The sequence below is a fragment of the Mustelus asterias genome, chromosome 3, assembly GCF_964213995.1.
Source record: "Mustelus asterias chromosome 3, sMusAst1.hap1.1, whole genome shotgun sequence".
Taxonomy (NCBI): Eukaryota; Metazoa; Chordata; class Chondrichthyes; order Carcharhiniformes; family Triakidae; genus Mustelus; species Mustelus asterias.
The window spans coordinates 95,207,833-95,235,509 of record NC_135803.1 but is presented as its reverse complement, the minus strand read 5'-3'; the positions used below and the strand labels follow the sequence as shown (position 1 = coordinate 95,235,509).

Genomic DNA, 27,677 nt, shown 5'->3' with positions numbered 1-27,677 from the left:
TGGATAACCTAATTATATTTTTTCTCCAATATTTTGTTATTTGAGTCTTTAGAAAGTACTTACTCGATGGATTAAAATGTATGTGAATAGAAATGTCACAACAGCCCAAATAGCCTGTCACTCACAGATTTCATAGAATCCTACAGTGCAGAAGGAGGCCATTTGGCCCATCGAGTCTGCACCAACCACAATCCCACCCAAGTCCTACCCCCATAACCCCAAGCATTTACCCCAGCTAGTCCCCCGACACTAAGGGGCAATTTAGCATGGCCAATCCACCTAATCCGCACATCTTTGGACTGTGGGAGAAAACTGGAGCACCCGGAGGAAGCCCACGCAGACACAGCGAGAATGTGCAAACTCCACACAGACAGTGACCCAAGCCAGGAATCGAACCCGGGTCCCTGGTGCTGTAAGGAGCAGTGCTGACCACTGTGCCACCGTGCCGCCCACGTATATCATGTATGGATATTTTTATTAAAAATTCTTTGGTTTGATAGCAGCAGGCAACATATTCCCACATTATCATTCAGTTAGATGCAAACATTCTGAATCTCATTATACACTCCATATTCCAGATATCTGATAATCTAGGTGTAAATACCACTCAAACAAAACTGATGGCCACTTTCCACTAAACACTCATATGTCATTTCTACTAAAGAAGTCCCTTCCTTACAGCACTGTGGCTGTACCTACACCACACAAACTGCAGCAGTTCAAGGAGGTAGCTCACCACTGCCTTCTCAAGGGCAATTAGAGATGGGCAGTATATGTGTTCTAGCCAGTGACACTTACACCTCTTGAAAGGATAAATTTTAAATTGAACTCGTTTTATTGTTAGTTTTCTTCTCTCTTCTTCAGAAGTGCTGACTCTTGTCAGGGTGAGTTCCAAGTTCAGCAGACAATCTTCAGTACCTCACAAAAATGAGTGAAATGTGAGGGCTCTAAGATTTGCATCAACCATTGTCTTGGAATAGATCTCTCTGTCCTCTCAGTTTTGCAAAGAAAGGTTTAAAGCAAAAAAACCCACAAAAGAGACCTTCCAGTAATGTGGTTTCTTCTTTAACTTCTTAATATTAATTGTCATTAAGCTATCCAAAAACTAGACTTTTTTGCATATATCCTACCATGTGCATGTAGATGTATTATAGATAAATTGCTTTATTACTGAGTAATTGACTATGATATAAACCAGCATGTTTATGGAGACCTGTGATTAATGTACTTCTGCTACCTGATTATTCTGGTTTATATCACAGGTCCAGTGGATTAGTTGGATGGCGTCTGCAGCAGAAGTAGAAATCGCACCAGAAACCAATTACTCTGACATCATCATTCCGACCCAGGACACCATACGCATGTCATATTTGTTGACAATGCTTCTAATCAATAAGAAGCCAGTAAGTTATTCCCTCGAGTTTATTGGAAGAATGCAGTGGATCTTCTTAGTAGTGTTTTCTTTCAAATCTTTTGGGGGGAAAACACTCAGTGATTTAATAGTTAAAAGCTCTGCCCACTGTGAAACTTGGCTAAGTCGTCAATTATTGCCTATGCTGATCTCAGTGTGGGATGATAAATTGGGCACTACACTCAGAATCACTGACCCTAGTATAGAGAGAGGAAAATTCTGTCTGGACTCCAATTCCTGATCACTATTCAGTGACTTTCTATAAAAATTACATGATGCAGTGGATGGTCTGTGAAGACATCATCAGATTCAACCTTGCATAGTTGAACAATTTACTGGCACTCACTGCTGATGCTTGCACATAACAGATGACCACTTGGCTAAGGTCCCAAAGGATAAAGGATAAAGGATAATCTGCAAGCTCATGGCCTGGCATATTTCCCAATCTACAAATATCGCCAGGCCAGAGAATCAACCCTGGTTCAATGAAGAGTGTAGGAGAGCATGCCAGGAGCAGCATCAGGCATACCTAAAAATGAGATGTCAACCTGGTGAAGCTACAAGACAGGACTATTTGCATGCCAAACAGCTTAAGCAGCAAGTAATAGACAGAGCTAAGCAATTCCATAACCAACAGAACAGATCTAAGCTCTGTAGTTCTGCCTTATCCAGTTGTGAATGGTGGTGGACAATTAAACAACGCGCCGGAGGAGGCTCCATAATATCCCCATCCTTAGTGATCCTTAGAGGAGCACAGCACATCAGATAAGGCAAAAGATTTGCAACAACCTTCAGCCAGAAAAAGTAAGTGGATAAACCATCTCGGCCTCCTCCAAAGGTCCCCGGCATCACAGATGCCAGTCTTCAGCCAATGCGATTCACTCCATGTGTTATTAAGAAATGGCTGAAGGTACTGGATACTGCAAAGGCTATGAGCCCTGACAATATTCCGGCAATGGTACTGAAAATTCGTGCCCCTCGCTAAATTGATCCAGCATAGCTACAACATTGGCATCCAGTACACAAAAAGCAAAACATATCCAACCCTGCCAATTACCGCCCCTTCAAGTCTACTCTCAATCATCAGTGAAGTGATGGAAGGGGTCATCAACAGTGCTATCCAGAGGCACCTGCTTAGCAATAACCTGCTCAATTTTGATTCCACCAGGGTCACTCAGCTCCTGACCTCATTACAGCCTTGGTTCAAACTTGGACAAAAGAGCTGAATTCCAGAAGTGAGGTGAGAGTGACTGCCCTTGACATAAGGCTGCATTTGACCAAGTGTGTCAAGAAGGAGCCCTAGCAAAACTACAGTCAATGTGAATTAGGAGGAAATCTTTCCACTGGTTCGATCATACCTAGCACTAAGGAAGATGTCATTATTGAAGGTCAGTCCTCCAGGCCATCACTGCAGAAATTCCTCGCTGTAGTGTCCTAGTTCCATCCATCCTCATCAATGACCTTCCTTCCATCATAAGGTTAGAAATGGGGATGTTTGCTGCTGAATGCACAATGTTCAGCACCATTTGTGACATCTCAGCTACACATACAAATGCAACAAGACTAAGACAATATCCAGACTAGGGTTGACAAATGGCATAAAAATACCAGGCAATGACCATCTCCAACAAGAAATAACCTAACCAGCATCCCTTGACATTCAATGCCCTCCACCACTGATGAACAATAGCAGCAATGTGTACCATTTACAGGATGCACTGCAGGAATCCACCCAGGCTCCATAGATAGCATCTTCCAAACCTAGGATCATCACCATCTCAAAGGACAAGAGCAGCAGATACCAGCGAACACCACCACCTGGAAATCCTCCCCGTCCCCATCCTAGAACTCCCCCCTGAACCGCACCGGTGTGTATCTACACAGTAAGAAGTCTCACAACACCAGGTTAAAGTCCAACAGGTTTATTTGGTAGCAAATACCAGAAGTGAGGTGGTGGTTTGCTTTAACCTGGTGTTGTGAGACTTCTTACTGTGCTTACCCCAGTCCAACGCCGGCATCTCCACATCGTGTATCTACACCACATGGACTAAAGCAGTTTAAGAAAGCACTTTCTCATGGGAAATTGGGGTTGGGCAATAAATATTGGCCTAACCAGCAAAGCCCAAATCCCTTGAATTAATTTTTTTTTAAATCAAGAAGGGAGGGCTATCTTATGAGGAAATGTTGGCTTGTATCACTAGAGATTAGGACAGTAAGAACAACTTAATTAAAATATATAAGATCCTGAGGGGGCTTGACAGGGTAGATATGGAAAGGATTTTTCCTTTTATGGGAGAATCTGAACTAGGAGTCATTGTTTAAAAATAAAGAGTTGCCCATTTAAGACAGAGATGATGAGAATTGTTTTCTCTCAGAGGGTGGCTGAGTCTTTGGAATTCCATTCCTCAAAGAATGGTAAATATAGAATTCTTTGAATATCTTTAAGACAGAATTAAATATATTCTTGATAAACAAGGGGGTGAAAGGATATAACGGGTTATCATAGAATCATAGAATCCTACAGTGCAGAAAGAGGCCATTCGGCCCATCGAGTCTGCACCAACCACAATCCCACCCAGGCCCTATCCACATATCCCTACATATTTACCCACTAACCCCTCTAACCTGTGCATCCCGGGACACTAAGGGACAATTTATAATGGCCAATCAACCTAGCCCACACATCTTTGGACTGTGGGAGGAAACCGGAGCACCCGGAGGAAACCCACGCAGACACAGGGAGAATGTGCAAACTCCACACAGACAGCGACCCGAGCCGGGATTCGAACCCAGGTCCCTGGAGCTGTGAAGCAGCAGTGCTAACCACTGTGCTACCGTGCCGCCCAAATGGCAGCTGGTCAAATTTGTTTATCTGTATGGCTGGGGGGAGCAGTTATAGTTCAATGTTGAAGTTAACAATCCATTTAACAACTTCACTGGAACAATGTGAATGATTCTGATACTGCGAGGAATGAATCTCTCAGGGCAGAGGTTCATTTTATGGGCAATGGTCTGACTGAAGAGCACAATCACAATTTGAGTCTTTTTTCATGTTCCATTTGTGGAGCAAGTGGCCACATCTTCCCTGGGCCATCCTCAGTGTTGAGTGTTGTCCAGATTTTCGGAAGGTTGAAACCTGGGACTTCATTACTTGTGCAGGCAGACTTTCAAGCCCTTACGCACAAGAGGAAGCGCATAATGCCCTGATGGCAACCAAGTCAGGCAAAGCAGCGGGAACTGATGTGATTTAACCAAAATTCCTGAAGAACATTGGATCACAGGTAAGGAAATGGCTATCAAAGCTGTTTATCAATACCCACTGCTGAGGCACCATTCTAAATATCTGGCACTAATCCAAGAAAACAACCCCCTGCCAAGCCAGGGAAACCGCTCAATGGCAAATAGTTCCTACTTCATCACTCTGCTCTCAATAATATGCAAGGTCCAGGAATGCTTCCTACTAAACAGACTGAGTCCCACCCTAGAAGTAGCAATACCCTTCCACTCTCCAACAAGCAGGCATTCACATAGGCTGCAACTGCTCTGAGCAGGTCCTGACACTGACCTCACATATTGAGGCCAGTTTCAGAAAGGCCTGAAGACAGGAACTGCCTTTGTACACTTATCCTGTGCTTATGACACAGTGTGATGCTCAATTATGCTGCTGAAACTCTCCAAAATCATCTGTTGTGTGGAAACACTGCAACTACTCAACTCCATCATCAGCAACCACCATTCCATGTGCACTTTGGAGATCAACAACATAACAACAGACTTCCACAGAAATCCGTCCTCGCTCTGGCCTTCTTCAACATATATAGCACTGAACTCCCTCCCACAAAGTCATGACTTTTCACATATGCTGACAACTTGGCCCTGACTTTCCAGGTTACAGAGCTCAAGGACAATGAGAACACGCTGATTGAAGATTCAGGTTCTCTGGAAATCTTCTTCAGAAAATGGAGACTTCAACCGAACACTGCCAAGACTGGAGTTCCAGCCTTCCACCTGAACAACTCGAAGGAGATTTTCAGGTCTAATTCTGCAGCCAACCACTTACCTATGCATCACTCTTGACAGTACATTGTCAGCAACACCTGCAGAACACCAAAGCCAAGGGAAAGACGAAAGTGAACCTCCGATGGAAACTGATGAGTACTATCTTGTCCAGCAGAGCCAAAACACGACGCAGTGTTTCATTGCGCTTGTCCAGCCAACAACAGAGTACTGCTGCTCAACCTGGCTCAGGAGCTGCTACACAAACCTGATAGACATCCACCTCTGGGAAATTGTGAGGATTATATCTGGGAGATTAAAACTAATGCAGCTCGAGTGGTTTCCTGTGCTAGCACACATTGACCTTCCCAATGTCCTCAAAAAAAACACCCTCCTCAAAGAACATCACTAGCTGATAAATAACAATGTGTTCCATTTACACAGGACCTCACACACCCATCTGAGATCCTACAGCCCCTATTGGAACCCCTTCTACACTCTACAAACTGATGACAGCCCAATATCACACCTCTTGGTTGACTGTAAACTGCCCCCAGTAAAAAGTTCCAGTGACTATTATAAGAACAAGAGTATGCCATCTAACTACTCAATCTGAATGAATGGTGGAATAGGTTCATGGCTGATCTAAAACTTAACTCCATCTACCTACCTTGGTTTCATAATCCTTAATCCCCTTGCCTAACTGGAATCTATCAATCTCAGTTTTGACATTTACAATGGTGATGGTCTCAAGTTACTTTTGAATCTGTAACATTAATTACTATGTCTAGTTTTTAATCAACAGAGTTTCTTCAGACCTTCAAGTAATGCTAGCTTCTGTGCTATTTTCAATAAAAGGAATAAAGCCTAAAAACTATCCCTAATTAACTTATGTTATGGGTTCCTATCTCTGTCAAATTAGTATTCCTATGCTAAAATCGTAGAGTAATTTCTGGCATATTTTATTATTCCTAATCAACAGACTTGAATACTGTGCTATTTTTCCCTCTTCACAAGGTACTATGCATTGGACCAACTGGAACAGGAAAGACCCTTACAATCTCTGACAAGCTTCTTAAAAAGATGCACCCCGATTATATCTCTCATTTTCTGATATTTTCAGCTCGAACATCTGCTAATCAAACACAGGACTTTATTGATAGTAAACTCGATAAGAGGTGAGTTTGTAGAGCTGTCAGTGCTGTAGAAATGGAAGAGTTCCACAGCTTTTGACAGCCCAGTAAATCACTGAAAAAGTGACAATTTCTGAAATCATAGATCACAAACTGGAAGATAGATTTTCCAATATTTTCTGATGCCACCATCTTTAGAATACAGAGGGTGAATGTATCATTTATGGATTAGTATGCACGTGATCCAGCATTATTTTGCACTGCATTATAAGTCTGCCAGTATTGAATTGTCTATTAGTCATTGTAACGGAATTACAGCACACCAAATTATTTCCCTTTATCACGCGTGTGAATTTCTTGTTTCATTTCTTTTTAAAATTTTTATTCCATTCTTGAAGTTACAAAACCAATGTGCAGAGTGGACAGGGCATGCCCTTAATCCATCTCCTTGTTTGTTCCAAAAACCAATTAAAGTTCAAATTGAATCCAATTCATGGTCCCCACAAAAGAAACATACAAGATCCAAGCTGCCAGGAAAAGGCATTGCATCTGATCTTGGGCTTGATCTGACTCTTGACTTAGCCAAAAGGCCAAGAAGCGCACCGCTGCCAGGTGACCATGGTTTCACCCCCATCAGTTAATGATTTGTCCTGTCATCACTGGAAGCATGTTATTGCTCATAAGAGGGTGCAGAAGTGACCAATTAAGATAATCCTGTGATGTTGACTTGATATTGAGCTCCTATCTTGTGCAGCTGCATACTTTTAAGACTAGCAGTTTGGAAGACACATTTTAACTGATTGCTGTCGATCTTGGTGAGGTTAGTGAGCATATTGTTTCAGTGTTAATAGTTCGTTAGATGGCAATTCCATCATCATGCTATTATGTCTATGTTCCCAGTAGATATCATCACACTACTACGTTGCCAATATATTGGCTAGGTTATCTCAGCCAGCCTATACAAAGGAAACCTTGAAATAGTCAGGGATGGAGATATTGACCTGAAAATCATTCCCGAACAGTAAACCTAAGGACCATCTGATATTTGGCATTAGATTTCATATACTTCAGACCAGTGAGCATCTAGCATATTCCTCTAGATAGCCCACTGGTGAAGTGGATTTCAATTTTGGACTGCTACATCACAGGCAGAAGAATTCAGTTAGATCTTGAATGTAGGAATAAACAGTCAAGAAGGAGGAGAATGTCCAAGAGGAGAGTATGAGGATAAATGATTGGGAAGGGGAGGAGAGTGACTAAGCGAGTGATGCAGGCAGCAATTGAATCTAGGGGCAGGTGGTGATCTGTGACCAACAGCAGTCCGTGCATTTCATGTGGAGCAGGGAGGAACACACTACACATCCCAGCTCCACATTAAGGTAACTTGTTTTTTATAACTTACCTCTTTGATGGCAACCTGCACTGGCCCTTGCTGGTTAGGTCTCACATAAACCTGAACACAGCCCAATTTTACAAAGTGGTCCTCAAATAACACCTGTGTGTGGAGTGTGCCAATCGTATTAAACACTGTAGCACCAATTTTATGCCTGTAAGAGGATGCAGCATAATTGAATTTCTTGTCCATCCTCTCTCTGATATGGGACAGTTATCAGGAAACTTTGAGTGTTAATACCACCTACATGGTTGCACTAAGTCAGAACCTTGGGCTAGAAGGTGTTCTTTAATGGTAGTGAAAAACAGGTGATGATGAATCAGCAGCCCTGTGTGATGATCTTTTCCATTGACTTCAGGCTAGTTGCACCCAGGAGTGTTTATTTTTACTTGTTCTAAAATATTCACATTCCTGACTTTATGATTTTTGTTATCAGACGCAAAGGTGTGTATGGACCACCACTTGGAAAGTATTTTATATTTTTCATTGATGATCTGAATATGCCAGCTCTCGAGACGTATGGAGCCCAGCCTCCTATTGAAATCTTGCGGCAGTGGATGGATCATCATGGCTGGTATGACAGGAAAATGATAGGTATGCCCGTGGAGTTTTTATTGTTGCTCTTTCATGTATTTGTCCTTCTATCGACTCTGTATAGTGCAAACTCTCACTGGCCAAGGTTTTTCACTTCCCACTCCTAGACCTGCAGTTTTCTGAAAATTAAAATTAAGGTGTGAGAAGTGGCAGGCAGAGGATATGGAGCATCCTGCCTGGATGTCATCTATGTAACATTCAAGGAATTAATTTTGCATGGTGGTATAGAACTTGAGTATTGTTGAAAAAAGAGACAGCTTTCAAAGCTTTTCATCTCTCACTCATCAGGACAGATGCAAGAATGCTAAATTTCAAAGTGAACAACAGTTTATACTGCATGGGGAAAGGATGCTGATTGGTTGGTGGATTGGTCAAAGTATTGCCATGTGGAATGCACCAGGGAACCATAGTCCTCCAGGCTATAGTTCCCTGATGCATTCTCCAATGGGAAGCCTCAACCAATCAGAGTCAACTTGTTACCAATCTTTTCTCATGCAGTATAAATTATTGTTTCCTTTGAAATTTGGCCTTTTTGCATCCATCCTGATGAGTGCAAATTAATATCTTTGACAGCATGTCTCTTTTTTAGCATAATTCAAGGAATTGTGGAAAATATTGAGTTGGTGCCAACCCTGCTGCTGCTTTATTATTTCAAACAGATGATCAATTTTCCTGTGCTCTGTGCCTTGTGGTTTCATCCCAGAGATTTCTGAAGAACATACCGATGGACCTTGTAATTGGAAGCCTCATAGATTGAGGGTTCAGAGGGGGACACTGGGGATCTAACGCTATCAAAGGTCTCTGAGTTCTAGTGTTACTGAGGCTGGTTCCTCAGCCACCTAAAGAAAAAAGGCCTGATTAAAGTAGCCGTGGGTGGTAATGGGACAGGAAGGGAGCCCTAAACCTTCGGCAATTATAATTGCATGCCTGTCCATTCTTGGGAAGTGAATTCGGTTAAAGTCACCCCCTTAGATTCAGCAAAAATATTTACAAACTGGTTTGGCAAACATTGCTGAAGATAGCCGAGGCATAAGGTTTTCTGGGAAGAGCAGCAGAGATAGCTTGGAAAAAGCTAACATCTGATCAGATAGTAGATTTGCAAGCCTAAAACTAATTTTGGATTAAATGCTTTGCTTATATTGTGTACATGACCTCTTGTTGCAGGAACCTTTAGGCAGCTATTGGATATCAACTTTGTGTGTGCCATGGGGCCACCGGGTGGAGGAAGGAACCCAATTACTGCACGATACACACGTCATTTCAATTATCTATCCTTTATTGAAATGGATGACATCAGCAAACTGAAGATATTTTCTACCATCTTGGATAGTTGGCTGAGTGAGTTCCTTAAACAGAAATTATCTCACTTTCACCATTCGGTGCATATATATTAGTAGGACATTTAACCTAACTTTGGGGTGAAGGAGTGATGGCAGAGAAACTGACCTATGAGAGGTAGAAAAATAGAAACACTGGGTGGGATTTTCTGGCCACGCTCGCCCCAAGACCGGAAAATCCCGCCTGAGGTCAATGGACCTTTGCACGGGCCTGTCCTGCCTGCTACGATTCCCGTGGCAGGCAAGACATGAAAATTCCACCCAGAAGTCTTAAAACACTGAAGGAAGCCATTTGACACATTGTGTCTATGCTAGTTCTTTATAAGAGCTATCCAATTGGTCCATTATTCTGCTCTTTCTGCATTGTCTTACAATGTTATCCCCTTCAAGTATTTATCTTTCGAAAACCATTATTGAATGGTTTTCAGACAATGCAGTCCAGATCACATTTACAGGATATAATTTCTGAGTTCCCTAGCATCAGATTTGGGGGATACCCCTGTTGGAGGGAATGAACGAACTGAGTCTTCAGAGACCATGTAGGACTTCAACAAAAACGGCTTTATTCAACATGCATGAGGGAGATCAGAACTCGGAGCTGTAATTGCAGCTTGCTTCCGAGCTACTCTGCTAATCATAGGTTCTTACATATTCTTATACTTTTTCGCATTACAAAGTGCTACATTTTGATTAAGGTCATCAGATTGTTACTTTAAATTTGTTAAAGTTCTGTTTCGATCACATTATGCTGATCCATTGTCCTGTGTACTTTAACTTTAATTGTTTTCTGGACATATTCTGTCTACCTGTTTACAATATCAAAGCATTGTGTTTGTTAAACCGATTTTGATTGTGTTTTAATTGTCCCTATATCTCTGATACTTGATTAATTTTCCAGAGGACAGTGGCTTCTCTAGACATTGTAGAGCCTTGATACGCTTTTGATTCTCTTATTGTTGCTGTAACCTCAGAAAGATCTCACCTCGGGTGTGACTATGTTAGTGCTATCTGGTATTTGGTAATTTGTCATATCTGCCCACAGTGAGTGTGAATACTATAATCAGACTGTTTATTTAACCCTTTCCATTCATTCCTCTCCTGTTGCAGCCCACACTCCCTGGGTTTGCCCTACTACAACCCCAAATATGTGCTGGGGAATCCCTGTCAAAAGATCATATGTAAATATTTGCATTGGAATTACCCAGAAGTTCTAACTTCTTCTGAACCATTGCTCTGTGCTGGGAGCCATCCAAAAATGCAATTTAAATTGCAAACTTTGGGTAATTCCACCAGGGTTACACCAATACTTACCCAGAAGTAGGTAATTAAATTAAACCTCTTCTAACTCCAAAGAACTATTGCAAACACCCAGACTGACACCTGACACCCACAGGACTTATCCCGCACCCACTGACTACCATTCCCTCTTCCCCCATGGTTTTGCACACCATTGCAATCCATATGGAATTTCTGTGGCCCCAATCTGTGATCCGCACCCTCCCCACCATGGATCTGACCTGGCCTGAGAACCTGAACCGACCCACGCTGACCCAACCAGATCTCCGCCCCAAGTTCCCACCCTGAACTCTGACCCCCAACCTAACCATTCTCTGATCTCCCCCCTTCCTCTGATCCCTCGACCTTTGAACCCATGACCTCTGATCCCTCCACCCCATCCCCACCCCCAATCCCCAACCATGCAAATCCTATACACATACCTTTTCCCTGGCCTGTCAGTTTCATTGGGCCCTTACCTGCTTTATGGCAGCTAATGTCGTTAAAAAAAGGAGGCATGGCCTTCTTGAATCCACCAGAACTGGGCTATGTTGGGACCTGCAAGAAATCTTTTGATGCAGACTCCATACAATGAGCTATGATCGACAAAAGTTACCTGGCAAGGGTGAAACCATGATTATCCGGGCGGCACGGTGGCACAGTGATTAGCACTGCTGCCTCACAGGACCAGGGACCCGGGTCCGATTCCTGGCTTGGGTCATTGTCTGTGTGGAGTTTGTTCTTTCTCTCCTTGTCTGCATGGGTTTCCTCTGGTTTCCTCCCACAGTCTAAAATACGTGCTGGTTAGGTGCATTGGCCATGCTAAATTCGCCCTCCGTGTACCCGAACGGGCGCTAGAGTGTGGCAACTAGGGGATTTTCACAGTAACCTCATTGCAGTGTTAAAGTAAGCCTACGTGTGACTAATAAAAAAACTTTAAAATGCGCTTCTGGTGTGCGGATGCCTGGCAGGGGTGAAACCTTGATCATGCAGGTGATCTCCCAGGCCAGGGTAGAGTCAATGATCAGGGTAGCCACTAAGGATTAACCGAAGCATTGCCTGATGCATTTTTTCAAAGCCATCTTGGCCTTTTGGGCTCAGATGAAGTGTCGGATCAAGCTCAAGATGGGTGCAATGCCTCATCTTGTCAGCTTGGATCTTGTTTGTCTCCTTTGTGGGAACCACGAATTAGATTCAATTGGTATTTTGAATTGAATAAAAAAAATTTTTTAGACTCTGGCGATTGCTTGGAAAGTAAAATGACATTAGCAAATTTGTATCGTAAACAGTTAATAAACTCTAAAATGGATCAATTTTGGTAGGAAAATCAGAAACATCACTTACTTCATAGAAAATAAGGAACTGAATAAGGTAAAAAAGGGGATCTAGGAACACAGATGAATAAATTATCAAAAATAGATCAGCAAAGCAATTAAAAATGCTTCCAAAAACTGGGATTTATTTCTAAGGGTATCTAATTCAAAAGTAGCAAAGTTACGTTAAATTTGACTAGGACTCTGGTCAGGATGCAATTAGAGTATTGACACAGTTCTGGCCTCCATAACATAAAAAAGACTTAGAAGGACTGGAGAAAATGCAAAAAAAGATTTGCAAGGATGATACCAGAATGATGGGGCGTGGGCTTCACTGGATGGCCAGCATTTATTGCCCATTCCTAAACGCCCTTGGAGGGCAGTTGAGAGTCAACCACATTGCTGTGGCTCTGGAGTCAAACCAGGTAAGGACGGCAGATTTCCTTCCCTAAAGGACATTAGAGGACCAGATGGGTTTTTCTGACAATCGACAATGAGTTTTATGAGCTTTGATAGCCTCTTAATTCCAGATTTTTTTTTATTGAATTCAAATTAAATATCTGCTGTTGTGGGATTTGAACCCGGGTCCACAGAACATCAGCTGAGTTTCTGGATTAATAGTCTAGCAATAATACCAGTAGGCCATTGCCTTCCCTAAATTGTAACAGTCTGTTTTTTTTAGAATAAAGAACACTTGGAGGAGACCTGATAGCGGTCTTTAAAATTCTGAATAGGTTGGACAGGGTATATGTGGAAAACCAGGAGCCATAAATACAAGATAGTTACTAATAATTCCAAGGGGGAAATTAGGAGAAATGTCTTCACCTTGAGAGCAGTTAAAACATCAAACTAATGTCCACAGATAGTGGAGGCAAATAGCTTAAATGTTTTTAAAAGGAAATTAAACAAGTGTATGATGGAAAATGGAGGAGAAAGATATGTTGAAGACTAAAATAAGGCAGGTGAAATAAGAGGAGACGCATATAGAGTATACGACCTAGCAGACTAGACTATTTAATTCTTGATGTAATTATGTAACAAAGAAGAACACAAATACATTGGAATACTGCGTGTTCCAGTAGGATTTGAAATTTTTCTTTCTCGCTTTAGAACTTGGTTTGAAGCCAACCAGATTATGTTTTTCTCTCTCCAATTAAATTTCTGAGTAAAATTAGTCTGAGGCATTTTCTACCCAGTTCCTTGTGGATGCGAGTGCACACCACATAACAACTAATTTGGCACAATATTCAGACGGGCTAAGTGGATGGCTGATGTATGAAACTAAAATTCTGATATATTAAGGCATTGAAAAGAATGAAAGGTGCCCGAACTATGGCTGACCTAGGAATGGCCAATGGTGACACTGGGTCTAAAGTGAGGAAACATTCAATTCTCGGTATTAACATTCCTTTCTTCGATCATCACAGATACGTATGGAACTGAAATACTTTTCTGTCAGATTACGACAGGGTAGATGGTGGCTCTTAAGTCTGTATTGATGTGAGAGCGTTAAATATATAATTTCACAACACTGTCATTTCTCAGCTCACTAAGCACAGTGGTCTTACACTGAGATAGTTAAAGCATTGGCTGTTTTGTACTCAAATCAAATTTTAAAAATACCAGGCCTGTAAAGGTTGTATATTTTATAACAGTAGTTTAAGTTTCTAAGACTTAATCACTCAATGAAATGAAATTGAGAATTGGGTATGGTGGTCAGATAAATTTCAAAATTACTTCAAAAAAATCAATTGTGCTGGCCACATCCAAATAGTTCATCTGTACTCTCATTGAATAATGAAGAGTGGGATTTTACGGCCTTGAGCGAGACCGAAAATTCCCGCCTGAGGTCAACGGACATTTCCGTTGTCTGCCCCTCGCCCGCTCTGATTCCGTGGTGGGCGAGGCAGTAGAATTCCAGCAATACTGTCAGACTTACTATATGATTTTTACACAAACAAGGTGATGGGATGCAAGATAGGACTTTGAGATTGCTTAAGGAAATTCAGTATTCTAGATAGTTGTGCTTCCATGGCTGCATTAATTTTATATGTACCCAATGATGTCTTCAGCTCCAATCCAAGAGATTGTGAGTTTAATGTGAAGACTCCTGATTTACATGAGACGGATGGGCACAGATGCATCTGTGGGACCCATCTGTCCATTTCTTCTAAAAACTCTAGTTTTCACCCACCATGTGGAAGAAGGAATTTGGGGATCACCCAAGAACCATTCCCTGGTTATAATCATATGATCCTTAAACCCCCCAGTGAGGTGACTGCTCCAGATAAAAAATGTTTTCAGAAGGTTTTGGTCTGTGCTTACTGAATGTAATAGTTGAGACAGAACACCAGATTCCCTACACTATCAGGACAGGAACTCCTGTTTTGGGCATCACTCACTGTTATGCCAGCCATCATTTTACTTGTAAGAAGAAAACAGTGGTTCATAGCCTTGCCATTGTTTAGGCAATGTCCCAATACAGATTTAAATTTTGGCAACCGAGCTATGTTAAAGGAAGGGTGATTTATTTTCACAGGTAATGCTGAAGAGGTGAAACTTCTAAATGAACCACTTGTTGCTGCAACAATCAAAGTATATTCCACCATAACATCGCAGCTGCTCCCAACCCCTGCCAAGTCACACTACACCTTCAATCTGCGTGATCTGTCAAAGGTCTTCCAGGGGATACTCATGGCTGAATCTGCTAATACTCGGGTACGTTTAAGCTATGGCTCTTGTTATAAAGTGGAGATTGATTCCCCCCTCTGAGAATTAACACCAAAACACCCAAAGAGGCGTACCTCACCTTATAATCGGTAAAAAGTGTGCATGAAGTGGTGTGACCTGCCCTTCAGCAACTTCTAGTGGTTAAATACAAAATAAATCCCTGACCCTTACTCTAAAATCAACACATAACAATTTATTTATCTAACTAACAGTAAACAAATTAACTAAACTAGTAACAAACCGAATAAATCCTTTCTAACTATTAACTATTCCTGAATAAAACAAGATTCTAATGGTATGCTGTTCAAATAAATACAATTCCCACTCATTAACAAAATAGAATTTTGTCACTCTCTAAGTTACAACCAGGTTTTGTGTCTTCCGGAATATTCTGGGCTTTCTCTGTTGATTCTTCTGTCCGGAACTTCTTTCTTCTTTGGTACCTTTGCTGTCTAGATGGTGCTTTCTCTAAGACATAGATGAAGCTACGAGAGCCATCGATTCTCTCTCTCTCTCTCTCTCGAGAGAGAGAGAGAGAGAGAGAGAGAGAGAGAGTTGAGAGCTGATAACTCTGGCAGGTGGCAGTTGTTCTTCTTTGTTCCACTGCCCCCTTTTTTTATACCTGTGATGACATATCAATATTTCCCACAATACGATTGGCCCTAGGTTGTCAAAATCATCAGATTTAAATTTAATAAGCTTTTGGTATCCAAATGCCTGATTCAAATTGATTAGCTAAATTCAAAAGCCTGTTGTCTTGGTAAAGATTGCTGCTTTGTCTTTCGATACTAATATTTCAGTTTGGAGCTCTCTATGCACTTGCATTTCTTAAAAATCTCTAAGCGCAGAAAAAGCATCACCTTTTAAAGGGACTATGCAATGCTTTCCCCCCTCGCAATTTAACAATTTCACCATTTTTACAAATACCAATTTCTAATTTCCTATCTCCCAATCTACAATTACTCTACCCAACTTCATAACACTCTATCTAAAGATCAACGCTCTCTTACCTCCTGCACTTGGCTCACTCAGGGGCTTCAAATATCAAATCTCTATTGAAGAATTTATTTTTAATATTAATTATTGTGATACATTCCTCATTGGCAAAACTGACATTTATCGCCCAATCCTAATTGCAGAAGTTGGTAGCGGGGTTTCTTCTTCAACTACTGCAGACCATTTGATATAACTGAGTATCTTACAAGGCCACTTTATAGGACAGTTAAGAGTCAACTTCATTGGCAAGGAACTGGAGTCATATGTAGGCCAGAATGCATAAGGACAGCCAGCTACCTTACCTAGACCACATTCATGAACACAGTTCAATACCTTCATGGTCACTTTCATTGATAACTGCTTTTTATTTCTAGATTTTTAAAAACCACATTCAAATTCTCAAACTGCCACGGTGACATTTAAATTCATGGCGACTGAATTACTAGTCCACTAACATAACTACTGCACTACTATGCTCAAATCTTGGTGAATAAATTAATCCCTTTGGGCAACTTCTAACTTTCTGATTTGTTTGTAAAATGTGCATTTAGTTGACAAAAGGATAATGTCCTAAACTCTCAGAATTAGAGCTTTCAGTGGAGCTACCAGGTGATCTAAACAACATTTTAACTTTTTTTTCTTTAACTTTGTACTTATAACCCAGATATTGCTGTTGGTGTAGAATGTAATACCGGTGGCAACCAAGTGAAAAATGGCCAGGAATTTCAGAAATGCAGTACACCACTGGTCGATTTCTGTTTTCCTCTCATGCCAAATTAGAAAACATAAGGCTAAATCTTACCAAAAATGGCAGAGTGTTGTTTACGGCAGAAACACCTTGGGTTTCTTTCTGGATCTTACGACGCTGCCAAAAAAATCAAGGGGGAGTGTTTCACACTGTCATACAGGGAGGGGTGGCCTCAACACGCTGGTAAAACCCAGTTGCACAGAGATCAGGCCATCTTTAAAGGGCGCCCCAATCCTAACCTGAGAAACCACCCCCCGCCTCCCCCTGCCCACCACTGATGTCTCAGGGGATCTCCTTCCCACGCCGATTGGAATTAGCATTTCTCTACCACGCCCCCCCCCCCCCCACACACACACACACACACACACACACACAACAATTATCGGCCCCATCCATGCCCCACCCCCCATCATTGGCCCCGGCCACCACCATGTTGAATGAATTCCCCGGCCCCCATGAGGCTCTCACTGGGCCTGCCCTTTGGCATGGTGCCAGCCTGGCAGTGTCAACCTATGGCAAGGGACAGTGCCAGAGGGCAATGCCAGGCCATATTTCTCTCCCCTGACGGCTATACTTACCTTTGCGTCCCTAAGGAGAACCCCCACAGCAGGTTCACATGTTGTAAGCCACACCAATGTGATGGCAGGGAGTCAATATCTGGTGAGGGGTGGGTTAAGAACAAAGAACAAAGAATAATATAGCACAGGAACATGCCCTTTGGCCCCCCAAACCTGTGTCAATACGTTGCCTTTCTAAACTAAAGATCTTTTGCCTCTGCACGGACAGTCTATTCACTGCCTATTCCTGTATCTGTCAAGATGCCTCTTAAACATTGCTATTGTATCTGCTTCTACCACCTCCTCTGGCAGCTCATTCTAAGCACTCACCACTCTGTGTAAAAAGAAAACTTTCCTCTCACATCTCCTTTAATCTTTCACATTTTATCCTATACCTATGTCCCCTAGTAATTGACACTACTACCCTTGGAAAAAGATTCTGATTACCCACTCTATCCATGCCTCTCATAATTTGGTACTCTTCTATCAGTTCGCCCCTCAGCCTCTGACGTTCAAATGAAAACAAACTAAGTTTTGCCCAATCTCTCCTCATAGCTAGTACCCTCCAAACCAGGCAACATCCTGGTAAATCTTTTCTGTACCCTCTCGAAAGCCTCCTCATCCTTCTGGTAGTGTGACAACCAGAACAGTACGCAATATTCCAAATATGGCCTAACTAAGTTTCTACACAACTGTAACATGTCTTGCCAATTTTTATACTCTATGCTCTGGCCAATGAAGGCAAGCATGCCGTATGCCGCCTTGACCCATTATCCACTTGTGTTGCCACTTTCAGGGAACTGTGGACCTCTACGCCTAGATCCCCCTATGTTAATGCTTCAAAGGGTTCTGCCGTATACCTCCCTCCTGCATTAGACCTTCCAAAATGCATCACCTCACATTTGTCCAGATTAAATTCCATCTGCATTTCTCTGCCCAAGTCTCCAGCCGATCTATATTCCGCTGTATCCTCTGGCAATCCTCCTGAGGCACCAAGCACTTGAACCTTGTGACACTCAACTTGAAATGCCCTGCCTATCCCTAGTCTTTGTTTTCTGTCTGTTAACCAATCCTGTATCGATGTTACCCCTAACTCCATGAGTGCTGACCTTTTGTGTAGCACCTTAAGATCCCTTTTGGAAATCCAGGGGGAGGGGGGGATGGATGGTGGTTTCTGCCCATGCTTTTGAGAGACAAGAAGGCCAGAGGAGGCGGAATATCCAACGGGAGTCCCAAAACAGCTTTTATGCCAGCAGGATTTCCCATTGAGATTTCCCAGCTTGTTACCAATAATTCAATGGGAGTGCCATTGTGAAAGATCCCCATTAGCATACATTAACATATACTTAATGACCCCACTGTATTAACCCCCCACACAGGGATAGCCTCCACCCCTGGGCATGTTGTAGATCAGCAGAACTTACAACAGGACTTGGCAAGCAGAACCTGCCAGGAGTGCACAGGTAAGTACAGTCCCCCAGAGGCAGAGGATCATGCAGGAAACTGCCCCCGGGGAGGCAGTGCTGGGGGAGAAGGCGAATGCCGGGATTTTCATGTCCATGAGGTGGGAAGGCTTTTATTCTATTGTTATCTATTTGCACTATAAAAACAGCATCCGATCTGTCAAGATCCAAGGTAGCTCTGAATGAGCATGCTCTGCCAGTGTGAAGTTTTGGGACCTGCCTTCCTAATTTTTTTGACTAAGGGTCAAAAAATATGGCAGGAAACGCAGGCAGTAGAGCCTTAGACAGTTGAGTAGAGCCGGTGGCTACGCCCTGCTTTTCCCACCTGAGTTGACATTAAGTCAAAAAATAAGTAAATTCTGTCCACTGCATCTACTGAATCACAAAAAGTTGGTTTGCCGGTGCAGCAAGTAATTAAGAAGGCAATGGAATTTTGTCCTTCATTGCTAAAGGAATGGAGTTTAAAACAGGGAGGTTATGTTGCAACTGTATAAGGTGCTGATAAGGACATACCTGGAGTACTGTATACAGTTTTGGTCTCTTTACTTGAGAAAGGATATACTGGCACGGGAGGGGATGCAGAGGAAATTCACTAAGTTTATTCCGGAGTTGAGAGGGTTGGCTCATGAGGAAAGACTAAATCAACTGGGACTATACTCATTGGAATTTAGAAGAATGAGGGGAGATCTTATAGAAACAAAATTATGAAGGGAACAGATAAGATTGAAGCAGGTGTGTTGTTTCCACTGACCGGGTGAAACCAGAACTAAGGGGCATAGCATCAAAATAAGGGGGAGCAGATTTAGAACTGAGTTGAGGAGGAACTTCTTCACCCAAAGGGTTGTGAATCTGTGGAATTCCCTACCCAGTGAAGCAGTTGAGGCTACCTCACTGAATGTTTTTAAAGCAAAGATAGATAAATTTTTGAACAGTAAAGGAATTAATGGTTATGGTGAGCAGGGGGGTAAGTGAAGCTGAGTCCACGAAAAGATCAGCCATAATCTTATTGAATGGCGAAGCAGGCTCGAGGGGCCAAATGGCCTATTCCTGCTCCTAGTTCTTATGTTCTTATTTCTGAGGCACTGTTATTTGAATGGAAATATAGAGTAGAAGGCTGATTCCAGGGAGACAAAGGCTATTCGCAGCTACCATGGTTCAAGTCACCCATGTGCCAACCATGGACAGATGTAAAATGCAGGTGCAATGAAGCTCATGATACCACAAGATTTGTTCTCCAAAATACAGTTGGGATATCATGTACCTCGCAATACAAATCTATTCCCCACCCCAGAATAATTGTATTAAAACCTCTGTCCATGACATCAGAGGGACTGTTACCAGGGATGATAGTTGATTGAACCAAGAATTTCCTGGATCTTTACCTGGGTTACACCAGATAGTAAGAAGTCTCACAACACCAGGCCAAAGTCCAACAGGTTTATTTGGTAGCAAAAGCCACTAGCTTTTGGAGCGCTTGCTGCTCCTTCGTCAGGTGAGTGGGAATTCTGTTCACTCACCTGACGAAGGAGCAGCAAGCGCTCCGAAAGCTAGTGGCTTTTGCTACCAAATAAACCTGTTGGACTTTGGCCTGGTGTTGTGAGACTTCTTACTGTGTTTAGCCCAGTCCAACGCCGGCATCTCCACATCGTTACACCAGATAGCCAGTACATAAGGAGGGAGAAAGTATATCAGTCTTCTGCCTGGTGTAAATAAGAACCACTTAGAACTCCATGCCTACCAAGGAAACACAAAATGGCTTCTCATGTCTTCTCTGTTCTGGGGGAGCCTGAGGTGTACCCATAGTAGCATGGGTGCCCCCAGTATTTATTTCAATTGGGCAATCTTCTGATTCTAAGTGGTCAAGTGAGGGTGGCACTTAGGGCAAGCTTGACATCCAGGAGATAGATGGATCTATTGTGTTTGTAGTTCACATTATGCCTACTACCTCATAATCAAGTGGGCCCAGAAGATCCACTAAAATCAGTGCCTTACATATGCAAAATATTATAATTTAAACTACCTTAATTTACCAATGGGCATAATACAATTTGACAGAAAAATTTCTAATTTCCTTAAGAAATCTTTAATTTATTGAAGTTCACTGTGTGACGAGGGCATGTCCTGTGTTCTGCCTAACCTTCTTATCAATTAATTTTCTTGTTTTAGACTAAAGTTCTGTTGCTGAGACTCTGGTACCATGAAAGCTGCCGTGTGTTCAAAGACCGGCTGGTGAATGACAATGATCGCAACTGGTTTGAAAGGCTGGTACACAGCAAGCTATTAGAACTGGGCACAAGTTTTGAGGAAGTTGCTCCACAAATACCTGTTCTTTATGGGGATTTCATGGCTATTGGATCAGATAACAGGATCTATCAGTTTATTGACAACATGGAAAAGGTGAATTGGTACTCTGTATTTAACTAATTCTGCAATCTGCTTTTACAATGTCAACTGGTATAACCCAAGTTAACTCTGCCTAGAAGCAAGTACAATGCTGTGTTATCCCTGTTAAATAAGGCAGCATGCCATAACATTAGTACTGCAATTTAACTACACCAGGAAAATTTGTCTCAAGCTCCACTGTTTTCGGTTTTAATGATTTAACGATTGTAGTGATTTCCTTACAAACCAGCCTCAAAACTACCAAGACCAGTTCTACACAGAATAATTACATTTATTGAGTCTAGATTGTGAGTGTCAACTATTAGACACATTTTACCATTGAGTTGCGCCCGTTTTTGGGCGCGAAAACTTGGTAAAGTTGGGTGTGGGGTGAGTAGCGCGATCCGCGACTGCCTCCGTGCAAGTTCCCCCTTTACCAAGGCCCCAAAATGGTCACAATCGGGACCGTGCCCAAAACGGTCACAATGGCCATTTAAATGCATTTGCATGCATTTCAATTGACTTGATGGGCTCTCGGTGGCTGTCAAATTGACCGCCACTCTGAACTTTTGTGCAACACTGCTCCTTCCAGACCCCTAATGGAGATGTATGTGGCATTTCCCAGTCAACTGTGCACACCTGTGACAAGCAGGTCACGGAAGCCCTGTATGCCCGGGCTGGGCAGTACATCAAATTTAACCTGGACCAGGCCCAGCAGGATGCACAGGTTGCAGGGTTCGCAACCATTGCTTTAAAGATCTATCTAACTAGTGCAGCCTTTCACCCGTGCCATCTTAGTGCAACTAAGGCTTTCCACCGCGGATACCATCCTTGCAATGTTGGCCTGGGAACCACGCAAGACAGGCAACATCTGCTCTATCGGAAAGCTTTGGGACTCCTCCCAACAGCCTCGCAGTCAGTCCAGTGTGGCCGTCGGTCCCTCCTGTATCCCCTGGTTCTGTCATCTTCAGCAGCTGAGGGAGAAATGATCTCAGAGGCCCAGCTTCTAGCCTGGGGCTAGCTGAGTCCTCGCCTCCAGCAGGCCTCTGCATGCCAGAGGCCTCAGACATTCCCTCCTCCACCCAATGTATATTATCAGATATGTCGTTCTCACCAGAGAGTGACCCAGAAGTCTCACCAATAACTGGACCCACTGACATGACTGTATCTGGGATGGTGAGTTGTGAGGTGGAAGCTAATGCCAAAAAGGTGCCACCCTCGGAGGTCCCTTCATCTGCTTCCTCCGAGGATTCGTCCGAGCTGTCTGGAGCAGGATGGGGGGGAGCCGCAGTGGGGGCCACAATGCCGATGGCCCCGGGGCATCCAGATCTGTCCCTGCAACACAGGACACAAGGTGAAGTGCAAGGGAAGCAGAGGAACCCAAACTTGATTCACATTTCTCCTTTGAACACAGAACAAAGCACAAAGAAGATTACATCACAGAAACAGGCCCTTCGGCCCTCCAAGCCTGCAGCGAACAGGCTGCCCATCTGAATTGTAACCCCTACCCTTCTGGGGACCATATGTCTCTATTCCCATCCCATTCACGTAGCTGTAAAGATGCCCCTTAAAGGTCACTCTCGTATCTGCCTCCACAACTTCCCCCAGTAACGAGTTGCAGGCACTCGCCCCCCCCTCTCTGTGCAAATAAACATGCGTTGTACAACTCTTTTAAACCTTGCCCCACACACCCAAAACCCATGCCCCCGAGAAGTTGCCTCAAATTAACTGGAGGATTGACAGGAGCTCACTTCTTGACTCCAGCCCAACCATGCTGTCGCTGACAGCTCGCATCCCCCCTTCCCTGGACAGATCCAGCGCCTGTGGGGCGATTTGGGGAAAGCTGCAAAATGGGGTTAAGCACCCGCCCTTGCTGCCCAATGAGGTCATTGACCTTCTTGTGGCACTGCTTCCCTGTTCTGGGGGCCAGCGCCATGGCACTAACTGAGATGGCAACTGCCTCCCAGGCTGCATTGCCATCAGACCCCCTGAGTCTGTGTCCCCCTGGGGGAAAGAGAGTGTCCCGCCTCGCCTCTGCCACATCCAGCAGCCTCTTGAGGTTACCCTCAGTAAATCGTGAGGGTCTGGTCATGTGCTTATTTTTTCCTGCACTGTTTATCTGCCTGTCCATCCTTGGACCATAAAGAAATAAAAGGTAGAGAACAGTAAAAAATATTGCTTGCCATTTTAACACACGATCCTGCTCCCATGCCCACATGTCTGTCCTTGGCTTGCTGCAATGTTCTAGTGAAGTTCAACGCAAACTGGATGAACAGCATCTCATCTTCCGGCACTTTACAGTCTTCTGGTCTCAACATCGAATTCAACAACTTCAAATGATTTGCTCTACTCCACCTCGGCCCCCCTTGTTTTCATTCTATTTCATTTAATTTTTTACTGTTCTCTACCTTTTATTTCTTTATGGTCTTTCTTCATTTTTCTTCCCCCTCCCCCCACTCTTTCCTCCCCCCTACTTCATCCCCCTCCCTTTACCTTTTCTCCCCCGCTTCCCCTTTTCTACAATCTACCTCTGTCCCATTCCTCCACCCCCCGCCCAACATCTCCATCTGTCACAGCTTACAGCTTCTCTGCCGTTTCTCCATTCACATATTCTCTCTGTGGACAGTCTTTTCCCCTGGTTTCTAGGGCTATGACTCATCTTTCATTCCCTCCCCCTGCAGTATAAATATCTCCCACTTTCAATGCCTTTTAGCTTTGACAAAGGGTCATCTGGACTCAAAACGTCAGCTCTTTTCTATCCTTACAGATGCTGCCAGACTTGCTGAGATTTTCCAGCGTTTTCTCTTTTGGTTTCAGATTCCAGCATCCGCAGTAATTTGCTTTTATTTGATAGCAGTCCCTTTTGGCTGATGCCCAAGAAGTATTTGATAGGTCTCTAGACCTGCCTGAAGACTCAATGAGTCTCTTTGAAGAGAAAAGGATCAGTTACCTCTATGGACCTAGTTGAACTTGGTGCCTTCCTGCACCTCCTGACTTGAGGATGCCACAAGCTGCAGTTGAACCAATTCCACATTATTTCCAGGCAATACAGTGTCTGCATCTGTTGTAGGCATAGGTGCTCAGTCGCTCAATATACCTCTTATCTAATCCTTAAACTAAAGAAGGCACAGTGTAATCAAGTAGTATTTCTTCTTTATTCCTTCTAGATGGAGCACGTTATTGAGGAATACATGGATGACTTCAATCAGACCAGCACCAGCAAGTTAAGGCTCGTTCTCTTCATGGATGCCATCCAACATATCTGTAGAATCAGCAGAATTCTTCGGCAACCAATGGGCAATGCTCTGCTCCTGGGAGTTGGGGGTAGTGGGCGACAGTCCCTTACAAGATTAGCATCACATATGTAAGTAAGGGTTACATCTGCCCAACAGCATAAGCTTTGTTCTTTTATGTAATTTCTCTGAACAAGTATGTGGTGAAGTTACACTTTTGTGGCTTTGTGTAGAGTTGCAGCTTCTAGAAACCAATTTGGATTGTCCATTTAATAATAAAAGCAAAATGCTGCTGATGCTGGAAATCTGAATTTTTTTAAAAACTGGCAGCATCTGTGCAGAGAGATACAGAGTTAACCTTTCAAATTTGTATGATTTTTCTCAGGCTCAGTGTTTTTATGTTATTGGACTCCATTATTTTGCATTAACTGGGCAGTATCATTCCACAAGACTATAAATGTGGGGCATGTTTTTAAACTGAGAAAGTAAGTGAAGGAGCACGACTCTTAGGACAGAATTTAGCACATCTTCAGGTGACAACTTCATAGTTGGGCTGGCGGGGGCATTTGATTAACTGGGATGGTGCAGAGTAGAGATCCTCCCGCTCTCCTGCCTCCTTCCTATCAAGTTTGGGTAGGGAACGTTGTGGGCTCGTTCTCACCCGGCTGCCAATTGACACTCTTAAGGGCCTCATCCAGACGCTGCTGGTATTCAGCCAGTGACGGGCAAAAAATTCACCACCTAGGGAGGCAACCAAGCAGGGTTTGCCAGTGACCTATCAAGAAGGTCCCTCATTCACAGGCACTGTAGCCTGGTCGAGGGTTCCGGCATCAGGAAGCCAAACCGTGGAGGAAGCCACCCCTCAACCTTTGTTTCCAATCCTTTCCCCACAACCTCCCATCCTTTCTATACTTGTCTCTTGGGATTCAATGGCGATCATAATATTAGGCCTCTCTGTAGTACCAGCAGGGCCACCCCTCCCAGTGGTGCTGCCAATACTGGACAGCTGTCAGGCTCCCATTTGTTCTGCCTCATTGAGCAAGACCCCGTTGCCCACAAAATCCAGGCCATAATGAAAAGGTTTCTGTTACATTGTTAGTTGTAGTTACACACTGAACAATACAAACAGCTACACATTCTAAGGATGAGCCAAATTATGTTGATGACATTTAATGGCAAAATGTAGAATGAATTGAGAAAATAGACTGCCACTTGTATATTTGACTAAAAATCAAAATAGTGCACCTACTGGAAATCTGAAATAAAAACTGAAAATGCTGAAAAGGTTCAGCAGATTGGGCAACATTTGTGGAGAGAGAAACAAAGTTAACATTTCAGGTTAATAATCTTTTGTCAGAACTGGAATAAGTTAGAGATGTAACAGGTATGAATCAGGTACAGAGGCTGGGAAAGGAGCAAGGTGGAGAAAGAACAAAATGGAAGATCAGCACTAGGATGGAAGGAGACTAAATGACAAAAGAGGATGATGGTGCAAAGCAAAAGAAACAGGGCTAGTATTGAAAAAATTATATTACAATGATAGCTTTTTAGTTTTAATATAATACTGTTGAGGTAGTTGGGATAGCACCATATTAATGTTATTACTTAACTCTTTCTTGAATATGTGCGTGAATTTTTCTGAGGCAGAAGCATGAAATCAGATATCACATAAGATGCTCTCAACAAGTTAGGTGTTGTAAGAGGAATTTTCTGAGGTTTCCCCTGGAGTGCTCTGTACTTGTTGAACCTCACTCAACCAATACATAGACTGCAAAAGATAGTATATAGTCAAAGAACGAAAAAGAATTTATTTGCTAATGCATGCATCAGAAGAGAGACACAGTCAATGAGGGTTGTATTGTAATATTGCTAATATTGTAAGGTAAAATTATTATATTGTTCTGAACATTTCAATATCCCACCCAGTCTTGTCAATCAGACTGGAGGGTCCAATCACAATATTCAACATTATTCCTTAGCCAATAACGTTCCACCTGTCAACAGGAATGAGAGATTATTAGCTTATTGCCCATGTAGGTTCCTTCCCCTTTACCTAGGAAACCTAACCCACATCATTACCAGTATTCAAGGTCATAGTTAACATCTGTGATTTTTAATTGGTGAAAGGAGTCACTCTTTCACTGGAACTGGGGCCTCCTTTATCAGCTTGAGAGACTGCTCCAGCCTACCCATGAATGAATTTACTCTCTTAAACAGCAGGCCTATTAAACTTGCCTTTCGCATATCCAAAAACAGATAACAGAAGCTGCCTTTCTATGCTCCATTGTATTAAAAGAATTTGGCCTGTCTACTACTGTTTCCCATCATGCTGCATTCAGAACGAAGTTGGCCAAGGTGCATAATATATATATTGAAAATACAGTTTAAGCTTTTAATACTTGGTTAATTTGTGGTTATACAGTTTATAATACCTTTGCATATTTTGTACTCGGCACATTATGAATTCTCACTATATATAGAAGGCACTTTATAATTACCTTAACCTAGTCTATTTATTATAGTAAAACTAAAATGAAGGGCCTCATACTAAGAATTCTATACTACCTCCCCATCAGGAGTATTGGATAATAAATAAATTGAAAGTTAACTAGTGTAAGTGCCCATTTGTCAATGTAAAATGCTTTTTATTGTGATTTTTGTTTAAGCGTCATTTTTTTTTCTGCCAGGGCTGAATTTGAATGTTTTCAAATTGAACTTGCCAAAAATTACGGACCAGCAGAATGGAGAGAAGACATCAAAGGGATCTTGATGAAAGCGGGAATACAGTACCAACAGCTCACCTTCCTTTTTGTAGACACACAGGTATCTTTCTGGAATGGCTGCATTTGCTGAAGCCATAACTGCAGAAGGTGTACTCTCCACACTCACTGTTGCAGTGCCCGTGATGTCACTGACAGCTTTGCCTACATCAAAGATGGCGAAAACCAAACAAAGAGAGAAGAGAATATTGTTCTCGCTCCATCTTGTTCTCGCTCCATCTCTCCCCCTGTTACCTCCCACCCTCGTTGTCTGCCTCCTGCACTGTCTGTCCTCTGCAATCGGCTCCCTAATGCTTCCTGCATTCTCCCTCCCACTTTCCACTACCTTCTACTCTC

At 42.8% G+C, this 27,677-nt stretch overlaps 1 protein-coding gene across 6 annotated transcripts in view; it reads left to right on the top strand.

Annotated features, from left to right (window-relative positions):
* The window catches only part of dnah1 (dynein, axonemal, heavy chain 1), a 510,234-nt gene that overhangs the window by 322,265 nt on the left and 160,292 nt on the right, over positions 1–27,677 (top strand). For all 6 annotated transcript variants that reach the window (XM_078209369.1, XM_078209371.1, XM_078209370.1 and 3 more), the window contains 8 exons: positions 1,263–1,403; positions 6,425–6,585; positions 8,370–8,527; positions 9,692–9,865; positions 14,992–15,170; positions 21,113–21,343; positions 24,496–24,692; positions 27,249–27,384. In XM_078209369.1, coding sequence (XP_078065495.1) covers positions 1,263–1,403; positions 6,425–6,585; positions 8,370–8,527; positions 9,692–9,865; positions 14,992–15,170; positions 21,113–21,343; positions 24,496–24,692; positions 27,249–27,384 — 1,377 coding nt within the window. The remainder of the gene's footprint in view (positions 1–1,262; positions 1,404–6,424; positions 6,586–8,369; positions 8,528–9,691; positions 9,866–14,991; positions 15,171–21,112; positions 21,344–24,495; positions 24,693–27,248; positions 27,385–27,677) is intronic.